This window comes from Plecotus auritus (assembly GCF_963455305.1).
Source record: "Plecotus auritus genome assembly, chromosome: 6".
In the NCBI taxonomy this organism is placed as follows: Eukaryota; Metazoa; Chordata; class Mammalia; order Chiroptera; family Vespertilionidae; genus Plecotus; species Plecotus auritus.
In genome coordinates, this window is record NC_137773.1 from 159577902 (window position 1) to 159590296 (window position 12395).

At 39.1% G+C, this 12395-nt stretch overlaps 1 protein-coding gene across 2 annotated transcripts in view; it reads right to left on the reverse strand.

The window, feature by feature from the left end:
- THRB (thyroid hormone receptor beta) overlaps nucleotides 1-12395 on the reverse strand; it is a 300495-nt gene that overhangs the window by 45342 nt on the left and 242758 nt on the right. For both annotated transcript variants that reach the window (XM_080676058.1, XM_080676057.1), the window contains one exon: nucleotides 5274-5534. In XM_080676058.1, coding sequence (XP_080532184.1) covers nucleotides 5274-5534 — 261 coding nt within the window. The remainder of the gene's footprint in view (nucleotides 1-5273; nucleotides 5535-12395) is intronic.

Consider the following 12395-nt stretch of genomic DNA (forward strand, 5'->3'; position numbering starts at 1 on the left):
CCAATCAAAAAATGGGCAACAGACCTAAATAGATACTTTTTGAAAGAGGACATAAGGAAGGCCAAGAGACCTAAGGAAACATGTTTAAAGTCACTAATCATCCAAGAGGTGCAAATCAAAATGACAATGAGGTACCATCTCACACCTGTCAGAATGGCTATCATCAACAAGTCAACAAATGACAAGTGCTGGCGAGGATGCGCAGAAAAAGGAACCCTCGTGCACTGCTGGTGGGAATGCCGACTGGTGCAGCCACTGTGGAGTTCAGTATGGAGTTCCCTCAAAAAACTAAAAATGGAACTCCCATTTGACCCAGTGATCCCACTTCTAGGAATATATCCCAAGAAACTGGAAACACCAATCAGAAAGGATATATGCACCCCTATGTTCATAGCAGCACAATTTACCATAGCTAAGATTTGTAACAGCCTAAGTGCCCATCAGCAGATGAGTGGATTAAAAAACTGTGGTACATCTACATAATGGAATACCACACTGCTGTAAAAAAGAAGGAATTCTTACCATTTGCAACAGCATGGATGGAACTGGAGAGCATTATGCTAAGTGAAAATAAGCCAGTCAGAGAAAGATAAATATCACATGATCTCACTCATTTGTGGATTATAATGAACAACATAAACTGATGAACAAAAACAGATCCAGAGACAGAGAAGCATCAATCAGACCGTCAAACCTCAGAGAGAAGGTAGGGGAGGGTGGGGGTAAAGGGGAGAGATCAACCAAAGGACTTTTATGCATGCATATAAGCCTAACCAATGGACACAGACACCAGGGGGGTGAGGGCATGAGTGGGGGGGGGGGCGTGGGGGGGTCAATGGGGGGATAAGGACACATATGTAATACCTTAATCAATAAAGAAAAAAATAAAAATGGTATGCCTAATATGATTCCAAGTTTGTAAAAAACAGATATGCACAGAAAAAAGACTAAAATGTAATAAACAAAAATTATTTTTGTTAAAGCATTAGAAACTTTTCATAATGAGAGAAAATAACTTGTTAGTGAAATAATTTTGACCATTTTTCTTGTCTTCTTTGGGATCTGAGACTCAATTACCTTGATAAAGAACACAGAGCAGATCTACGGAGAAAAGTCAGTGTAATCTCCGGGTTGCCGCTTTTCTTTTGTCTGATGCAAGCAGGGAGGTGGGCCAATCTTGCCTAGTTTCTCCCACCAGGTTCCAGTATTTCTGGAAGGTCCCTGGTTGACATCAAGGACAAATATCCAAGTATGGAGGTCTGACTATTTATCTGGGCTTAGGAGGGCTGGCTAGATTCAGCTACAGGGGTGCCTGCATCTGCTAGGACCCATCCTGTGGGTCTGGGGGGACCCTGTGGTTTCCAGAGAAGAGTTCAGGAGGGTATAAAAAGGTCAAGTGGAGAAGCCTTGTACAGCATAAAAACTTAGAGGAGGATCAGGGCTCCAGGCAAAGAGAATTGGACTCTCAGAAAGGTTCAAGTCCCAGAGGGAGGTGTTACCAGGCAACTAGATGTTACAGAACATCTAGTTGGCAATTAAAATAATAAGCCCGACTAAAGGAAGGCCCAATCAAGAATAGACAGACTCAAGTGGCTCCCCAGGTGAGATGACTGGAAGAAAAATGCAAGTTTTCCAAAAGTCCACTAGGTGGCAGACCCTTTCCTATACTAAGAATTTAAGTCATAATCTAAGGTTCTTCCCAATACTCAGGTTCCTGGGCCCCTTTCCAGAGCTTCCAATTCAGGAGTCTGGGGTGGAGCTTGAAAGTCTGCATTTCTAAGAAGCTCCAGTGCTGCTAGTGCCACTGGTTGGTGAACTGTGAGCACCACCCAATGCATCATCTCAGACTCTGGAAACAGTGGAGGTCAGCAGGAGAAGGATGTGGTCCTCATGGCCAGCTATCAGTTCAAACTGGGACAAAAATTCCAGGAGGTGTAGTGTGGAGATAGAGGGTGGCTTGTGGAAGGGAATGGGTCACTTGCTTCTGGCTGGATATAGTGTCTGGTACTAAAGCAGATTTGAATTGCGGTCTTTGCAGCAGAATGGAAGGTCTTCAGAGATCTCATTCCAGTTAAATATGCTACCAATAAATTTCATTAGAATGACTGTAGCAGATAGGAGTACACATATATGCAGAGTAAAATGAAGGCAGAATTCAGACCAAAATGGAAAACAAAACATTAGATTCATAACAAAAATAAACCTAAAGAAAAACATGAAGAACACTATAAAGCACAAATCAGCGATTCTCAAATTATTTTAAAAGAAATATCCTGTTTATTATGGCTCAATACATGGTTCTACTGTACAAGAATTTATGTGGCTCTGGCCCCACATGACTGACAAGCAGGTTTGACAATACCCAACTGGTCTATACCCTGTTCAGTGAGGTGAATGTACTGCTTATGCATCTGAATGTCAGTGGCAATGTCAAATTGCTATAAAGATTTTTAAAGCTTATTCTCAGTTTCTGCACTTGCATCAACAGAGTGGGAAAAGTCATAGTCTGCAGAAGGAGCTCGTTCACAAATCACACTTACGGGGGCACTGGTTTGGGATATGGGCTTGTTACGTAACATTAAGCAGTCAACTTGTTTTTTTGGCTTCTGCACTACAGATCCTTAACTTTTTGTACCCTTGAAGGCCATTTAGATCTTATCTGTTCCATTTGGGGTGCCTGAAATGGGATTACTTAGATGTTCAGTTAGCCCCACTGCTGTTTCTTCATGCTGTGACATCAAGGACAGTGTCCCACACATGTAGGCACTAATAAACACTGGTGGGATGAATGAATGAAATTGTAGCCCAGAACTGAGATATCACGCATGCTTGGGGGTTAGAGATATTGAGGAAATAAACTTCCAGTATAGATGGACATCAAAATAGAACTCTCCTCACAGTGACTATATAGAGGCAAGTGAGCAGAGCAGATGGAGAAGAATATATGTGTTTTTATCCCAAGTAAAAAAAAAAAAAAAAAAAGAAAAGAAGAGTGACTAATCACATTGTTTCCTGGCCTCACTGGTAAATAGGTGTCCACTGTGAATGACTGGAATTCAGTGAATATGGTTCTTGGGCCATGACAACATAGCCTTTCTGGTGGCATTTTCATACTGAGCCAAGGCATTGGCTCACATCTATGCCAAGGTGAACCCTGGTTAGTCTGGAAACTACAGGAGAATTAACCTTAGTTGTTTTCCTTTTAATACTAGAATCTTGAGGAAGGACTTTAATATTTACTTATAATGTCTTATTAAAGAATTCTCCGACTTTCAGCAGTAGAGAGCTGAACGAATGCAAAATCAACTCTAATCTCCCTGAAATGTCTTGTCCCACCCCACACTCATTTGTCCTGCTTCCCGTCCCCTGTCCTTACCAGGCACACAGTGTAGCCTAAGGAATTGATGTGATTTAATGATGCAGAACTAACAACAATGTTTACAGTAATAATGATAGCTGCTATTTAGGGAGCACTATATGGGAGGTATTAGGCTAAATGCTTAAAAACATGATCTTACTTAATTTTATCAAGAAACACATAAGTTTTCTCAAGAACAGAAATTTGGAAGGGCCAGTATTCCAGCCCAAATATGTCAGACTCAAAATCAGGTCTTAAGCACTGTATTATATATACTTAGGGTCTTGGGTCTAAATAAAGACGCTTTCCTTTTGCTTTTAAGGTGTATGAACAAATTAAAAAGTGTATGGTGTGGGGGACTCTAGACATCCAAGGCCAATATTTCTCATAAATGATGGAGCAGAGATTGTCCCTATGATTGAATGAATAATGAATGAATGAATGACTATGGCTACCAATTGTGAATAAATCAATATTAGCCAGAGAGGTCCTTATATCAGGAGAACACTACACTTTCTGTTGGCATTTCACTGTACACTAAGGACTGACATAGTTTTGATGCCAGCTCACAAAATTCAAAGACACAATCTGGTTACAAATTCTAAGACTAAATCTCAATTATATTTCAAACAAATGTGTATATACACACAGACACACCTGTTCTATAGTCTGACTCCTTTGAAAACCATATTTTGCTCTTTTTCTAAATATCACTTTCAATTTCTCAAATCTCCTAAATAATACAGATAAGGGACAAACACAAATCTTCACAAAGAGAACATGGATAGTTTGGGCTATTCTCCAATCAGAGCTTATATCATGATTTTATTGTTATTTTTAGATATTCCTATTTTCATCTGAAAATCTCTACACTCAACTACCCAGGTCAACTGGTAGTTCCAAGGAGCGATCAAATTGTTTCCAGAAAAACTAAAGAACAATCATTTTTCATTTAAAGGGGTAAATATATATGTTTTTATCCCAGTTACAAGAGTATGCAAAAGTCCTTCATGGCTCATACAGAGGAGTCTTTATAAACTTTCATTAACATATCTTGTGTGTGATTGCCAAATATTCAAAGACCCAATTTAAAAATTTTATCATGAGTCAAAATCCTTAAAGAAAAAATAAAAAGCCTTTTTTTTTTTTAAAAAAGTGCTAAATTGAAAAAGAATGGGAAATTATATGAACTTGGACATTTAAAGACACAAATTGCTTTCTTGGACATTTAAAGACTAAGTTAAGAAGCAAAGGGAGCCCTAAGACAATAAAGCGATCAGCACAAAGACATCTGTCAGGGTGGAGGCGACCTGAGGTAAAGACCAGTTAAGTCGAATGCAATCAGGAACTTAGGCCAGTTTAACATATTTCTTATGAGGTGACCACCTCCTAAAACCATAATCTGGCCTTTCAGGATGATAACACAAGGATTTAATGAGTTAAAAAAAACATCCACAATTTAAAACCTCTCTTTAGAACATGAATTGTCTATTTAGTTTAAAAGGTAGCCTTGGAGATCCCATTAGCTGCTGGCACATTTGGGAAAGAATCATACACACACACATACACATGCACACACATTTCAAAGCAAGTACTTCTATGATAGCAATGTCTGTTTTTACTCAGATTTGAAAACAGAATTAAAGCCAAAACTAACAACCTTTCTGCTAATTAGAGAAACGCAAGTGCCCCAACCCAGCATGAAACTGAAATTAACTGCTTTCCTTTGGAACCCACTTATTTATTTATGTTTAAAAGAAGATTTGGGGATAAAGAAACTTCATAACAGAATCATTGGGGAAAACACATGGACACTGAACACTGGAATACATGAAGACTAACCACATAGCTACAACAAAGAATTTTTTTTGTCCTTGTTGAAACACTTGATATGGTCTAGTAAAAATCTGCTTACCTTTACATTTCTTCTCTTCTGTTTGAAAGGTCTGGGCACTTGGGACACTCTGATCACTCACATCATCATGGTCCAGATGGAATATGGAGCTAGTCCAAGTGGTCTGGATGAGATGTGGCGATGTTTGTTCATTTTTCAATGTGCTGTGCCTCTCTGAATGGCTCTTCCTATGGAGGCAGGCTTCAGACATTCCTACTAGCTTCCAGTCGTGTTCGTGGTCTGGACAGTGCTTCGGTTTGTCCCAGGCTGGAAGGCCATTTTCTGGAGGGTTGAAAAATACATGATGATGAGCTGTTGGCATTGTCAAGGTTTGGTTGAGATTCACTTCTGGAAGGCAAGTTGTTTCTCAATTCTTTTGGGCTGATGGTGTTCACATGCATCTCTGTTTGATGGCAGTGATAAGATGCAGAATTTGTCAGCCTTGGGCATATAGCCACCACGGTTGAATTGCCAGTCAGACTAATCAACCCATTCCCCCTTATGTTTAGTTCTTCCCTGGGAAGGATGTACTTTCGCCAGTCTCACTTCCACGGCAATGTCCCAAGAGCAAGTTCACACCAATTTATGTCACTGCTTAGGTGACCATTTGAGGTCAGGAGGGTCAGGGCTGGTCATGAAGACTTTTCAGATCATTAGGACATAAAACATCCAGGATTCAGCCTTGTTTGACTTGGGCTTTATCACAGGCTGACCTGAGGGGCACCCTGTTACTTAAGTGGGACATGTTCACGTGGCTACCCTGAGTGACAACTTCGTTCTCCTTCTACATCTAATGGCCTAAAAGAAGGAGGCTGGATCTTGTAAATGGTTTCAATGTAGTCTCAAATTGGCAATAAGATCTGATGAAGGACAGCAGGTGGTACTTTAGTTTGGGGTGAATTAAGGGCCCCAATGATAGACTGATAAACCCTAAATCTCTTTGGTTGAGTTATAGGCAATTTATTATTGATGTATATTATGTTGTTGTTTTTTTCTATTCAATCGATATGGACTTGAAGGTTAGCCCTCTAAAATATGGGGAAAAATGGAAATTACATAATGAAGACTTTTTCACATTAACCTTCCCTAGTGATGAATTTTACCCCCTTAATAAAGATATACCGCACATGGATATAAAGTAGAAAGTAAAAACGAGCAAGCTAATACACATATTTGTATAGGCATACACATTAAAAACATAATCAGTCTAGTCATCCATATTTCCAAAAATTCTTCAGCTACTGCCTGTCAAAATGAGAAAAAATATTATATAAACACAGTTCTACTTTTAAAGCAATCACATACAGAGATTGAAAGACTATAATTTATAAGTGAATGTTTTATGCTGAATTTACCAAAGGACCATAGATATCCATATTAGAAAGACAAGTCCATTCTGATTTGTGCATAGTACTGGGAATTTTCAAACATTTAAAATGTTGTTTAAATTATTTAACACAAGGTTTAAAAATAGTTTAGGTTTTTAAAAGCACCCTCTCTAAAGCTACTAGATGTCTTCAGTTGATGTTGGTCAGGATGGTTTCTCTAAAAGTGAATCTACTCTCATTTTTGGAAGTTACATTTACCCTTCAGGGTCTTCAGGTTACTATGTGAAAATCCTGGTACCCACATCCTCCATTTCTATTCCAGGACAAGGCTGTGAACAACCACAACAATGAAGTCATACACATGATTTCTTTGTCACAGTAAATGGAAATGCTGTGGCTCGAAATATCCTACCTTGGCTAGTCAGCAATAATCCCTTAAAAGAAGTCATACAATATGATAGCTTTTGGATGTAACATTTGCTCTTATTCAGAGAAGAGCCCTGAAAATGCACTCTACAGAGAGCTGCGAGGCATTGTAGAGGTCAGTGAAACAAACATGGGTCCTTTCTCCTTAGAGTTTATATGGCATTCTTCAATGCATGGTCTGAACTCAACCATGCCAGCCACTGGTACAATTACAGGCACTTATGCTCATGATCCATTAAAAGAAAACAGATTGAGATCTTGGGGGATTGTATTGCATTTCAGACTCAACATATCTATGTAGAATCCATTCAAATACCTATTATCCATGAGGGTTTGTGGTTTTCATGAGCTAAGTATACAGTTACTGAATGCAAGAGTTAATTCTGGGCCCAAAGAGATTCATTTTGTTTCTACAGACATGAAAAAAGCCTTCTCACCCATGCATGTTTCTGCGATGTCTACTTGATTTTCTGGGACTCTTTAAGTTCTCAGTAAATTGCATCTGGTTTAAGCAATGTTAAAAGTCATCATGCTATTTTGTAAAACCTCCAACATTTCATTTTTTCTACAGAAATTCTTAAAATTTGGTATTAATATCTCTGCCTTAACAGAAATTAAGAAATACAGCCTAACTGGGTCATCACTGCTCCCTAGTGAGGAGAGCTAGTGAACAGACTTGGATGAGATGTTGAAAGGGACTCCACTCAAGGGGACAATTCCTCCTTAGAGTATATACAGCCTTTCCCCTGGGCCAGCAAGATCGGGTTTTTTCCTAAGCATGGAAGGCTGTATTGGGGATAAGGTAGGGGATAGGATTGCCTTCCATTTTCCTAAGAAAGGAGGCTTAGATGGTTTGGGAAAAGGGTTTTATTCATGGGAGGCATTTATGGGCTCATAATTACTGTCTGTAATTACATTCATGATAATGATATTTAGTTGCTTAATTGGCAGGTTTATTGGTTGGGGACGCTGCTGGGAAACCTGGGGACTGAGAAGTTCTGGTTGGGTCCTGGGAAAACTATAGGGATTTATTTAAGAAACATTCTTGATTTTCATCCTCCCCAAAACAGTAGTGTGTGTGTGTGTGTGTGTGGGGGGTGTGTGTGAGGGAGGGCATATACAATTCCTATATATTCCCAAGGAGGGAGAAGGCACCTACTACACCAGACTCCTTAAATCCTGCCTATTGGGTATGCTGTCATTGGGTCAAATATAAGTTACCTCCACATACGTTTGCTTGGTAATAATGGTTTTCAGGAATTATGGATCAGGTAGTGAGCTAGTTATATCCTCTGGTTCCCCCAAAACTCAAACCAATGAGATATATTTTTAAAGGGATTAAAATATCAAAGGTTAAGTTAGTGATTCTTGAACTTTGATGAATCACCTGTGGTGCTATGAAAGACCACAGAGACCAGGCCTGTTGAAGTAGGATGGGGCCCGGGCATTGGTATATTTACTAAGTCCTCCAAAGATTCTGAGACAATAGAGTTTGAGATCCATGTGGGTAAGAAAATCTAAGGTATGAAGACAAATTATTGGCAAGTTCTGGATAAGGCTGCAATGTCCTTCTCAGACTCTAATGTTTTACAGTCTTGGAGTAAATGTGTTATAATGAAAAATTCATCAATTGTTTTTGAGATCGTGTGAAGCATTAAAAGTCAGATGTTAATTAGATATTATCTTATAGAATACAGGTATAGATGTAACCAAATTTCACTAAAAAATCCTGTTGTTTTGAGCATTAGAGACACAATGTACACAGTAGTAGAAATACATTTTTTTAAAAAGGGGGGTTCTAGAAATGAACATATCCTGTTACTCAGGTGAAGTATGAATCCTTTGCTTCTTAATGGATCCCAGCTAACATCTGGCTTTTAATACTTCATATTCTAGATACCAAGACACTTAACCAGTCATGATGCAAATTAATAAATAAGTAAAATCTAAGAAAATAACAAGGTGGAAACATGTGAACTATTATAGAAATAACTTCTACATATTGGCCCCTGTGTCTCGGGGAGTTTAGATGGGAATGACTGCCTTTGCACTAGATGGCCATAATTCTAGTGGCTTTGAATGACATACTAGTAGTACTGCTCCCAAGGGTTCTTTTGCGAAGGAGAAATAAGCATAAATCTCATTAACATAATTACCTACAGCCTATCTCTGGAAATTTCATTAACGATGATAGAAAATAAATCTGTCCATCAAAAAAGGGAGAATTATATGAAAATATTCAAGTATTTCAGGACACCAAAGCAAGCTGTCACCTTAGAAAAGCGCCAAGGCAGAGGAAGTAGGATTATGACAAAGGGGTCAGAAAGGGTCAGCTGAGTAGGCAGGGATTTCAAGGCACTCATTCTAAGAGTGTTTACTTTGCATGAAAAGGCCATCAATATGAGGAGAATGTGTATATAAAATGTTTTGCAAATTCAGGGAGTATGTAGAATTATCACTGTGTAGGATCAGGCTATTAAGTATGATGTCTCTAATTCTCATTTCAATTTTTTGCTTCAACCCATACGTTTTAGCCTTGTTGAATTCTCAGACTATGTACATATCACCCCATTTTTATCTGTGGAGTCATGTAGAACAGGAGACGAATATTTGGGTGAGTATTTACTATGGATCAGGCAGTGAGCTAGACACTTATTCATCTTCATGAACACCCCAGGAAGTACATAATGGTATACTTCGTGATTGACAAGGAATCTAAAAATTCCTTAATTCAGAGAAGCACTTCATCTGCTCTTTCATATTTTTCCTACTGGTTAACAGACTCGTCTCATTATTTGACTTAACTTGATGAGTGGCCATTGGCCTATTAATAGCTATCATTTGATTACTACTTTGAAAGTTCTTTGTTAAGTATGTTTATTGTCTTATTCAATTTTCCTAATTACTCATTTGTATTCACCACTGGTCTCTTAGCTTTCACTCTCAGCTACCATCAATCCATTGTCTGCAGCATAGCCCAAATGAGCTTTAAAAAATATACATTACAGCATATTTCTCAGCTGCTTAAAATCTTCTAATGACTTCTCATCAATATTGGAATAAAGTCCTAAGGCCCAAGGACTTACCCTTCCTGACTTGCTGAGCCCCTTTTGGAGGCTCTGCCTTTTGGCTACCCGGGCTTCTAACCTGTGAAGCTGGTTCCACCACGATGTCTTTGCAGAAGCTCTTCCCTGTGCCTGGGGTACCCTTTCCCAGTCCTGATGTACCAAAGCAGGATCCAGCCCTTCTTCTCCTTTTACATGAGGGTTGCATTTCCCCCCTTTTAAGAACCTATCAGGATTGCATTTCTCAATGAAATTAATTGAAAATGAAAAACCTAACAGGTTGGACCCATGTTTGGGCCTGGAGGAGGCTCTGTTTTAGTGGAGGGAGGAGGGGGATGGAAGATCTGAGCCCCAGCTGAAGGGTCTAATCTTGGGAAAATCAATTCCTCTCTCTAAGCCTCAGTTTTTTGACTTGTAAAAGTGCAATATAATATTGCTCATGGGATTTTAATAAGGATAAAGTCAAAGAATGTAAGTGAAAGTATTTAGTAATTAAGTGCTATTCAGGTGTAGATAGAGCTGTAACTATGTGATCTATATTATGCACGTGGCCATATATTTCTCTTTTTAGCCCCAGGGAAAATACTATTAATAAAACAATATGTTACTTTTATTAATAAAAAACAATGTTTAGTGGATATAGCTACCTTACCCTCACCACCACCAACACCATCAACGCCACTACCATCACCACTTGGTCCTAAACAGAATCTTTGTACAGATGAGGTTGATTTGGATGATCTCCCATCTCCTTTGTCCCCCTTCCTATCTCCTCTTTCCCTCCTCCCAGGTACTTGCTATTCTCACATTGTACTATGGGTGCTCAGTCCTCACTGTGGACAGATCACCTACTCATACATCTCTCCGTGACCTTAGGCACGTTACTTCACTTCTCTGTACTTCACTTTCCTCATCTGTAAGATAAGAACATACTATTATTGTGATGATTAAATAGGTTACTACATACAAACATCTTGGAATAGTGCCTGCCTCATTACGTGTTAACTCTTTATGTATGTACCCAATTGCCTCTTGCCTTTGCCCATCCTCCAAAGTCAAGTCTTCTTTAAACATGATTTTCAAAGCAAGGAGTTTGGTAAGTAACTTCATACCACTATGTGAAGGCTGAGAACCTGGGAGGAGTCATGCCTCCCAGCAGAAGTTGTGTTTTAGAAAGGATGCCTGGAAAGTGTAGGGCCACGGCCCAAGGAATGAATTTCTAAAATTGGATTCCTGCCTGCTGTGCAAGGCAGGTGGGAGAAGCATTTTAGTGAAGTGGTCATTTCCTTTAAGGCTGGCCTGACTACCTTCAGACCTGGCGTGCTTATTGGCTTGAGGGATCAGACAACATAATAATGTAAACAGAGGTTGGATTCCTATTCAACCTTCAAGGCCTTGGTTGTTTAAGCTTTCTTAAAATCATCCATCTACCCTCCAAACTTCCATAACACTTTCCATGTATCTTCCTTCCTCCATGTGCTACTTTTTACCTCATGACATAATCATTTACATATATTTATAATTTCTTTTTTTTTTTTTTGTAACACACTGTCTACACAACACAGCATCCTAATGAGTATTTATTGCCCCCTAATAATCTGGTAACTTTGCAAAGAGAAGACAACATCCTCAGCACAGACTCCATGCCTCTTTTCTTACCTGAAAGCTAATGGTAAGTAACAAGAAGGACTCATCACTACTAAAATCAGTGCAATGCAGATTTTCCACTATGAGTAGTATTATCTTCCCTTAGCTGCTAGTGCAAATGAAAACGGTTTTGCTTTTTAGAGGCAGGATAGTAAGTATGATAGTATTCTGCTAGTCAAGGTTCAAATTCTGGCTTTGCCACTTATGAGTTGTGTGACTTTGGGCAAACTATTCTCCATCTTTGGGTTTCTCTCCTAAATATTTATGGCACTTGTCTCTATCTCTTCTATAAGGCAAAGACTGTACCATGTCCTGCCTGTATTGTGTCAATGGTTTGTGTCAATGGTATTGTGGACAAAAAAGGGGCCACCTGACAAGCTCAGGAAAGGCCTGCATGGCAGTCTTGCAAACTCAAGAGACCTAAAGTCACTACAAAAGGTGGTCTGAAATTAAAAACCTTTAATTAAAAAGCAGTTTATAGTGGGTAGTCATGTCCTAGGCAAGTATCTTCCTTGACAAAGATCTTTACTGAGCCTATTGTCTTTTTGCATCTAAGATAACATACTTGTGAAATGTCATGGTAACTTGTAACTTTCCTTTTTCCAACCTCTTAGGGCACAACCAAATGGGCCTGCATGCCAGGACAGAGCCCACAAATCCCCTCATTGTTATTGAGT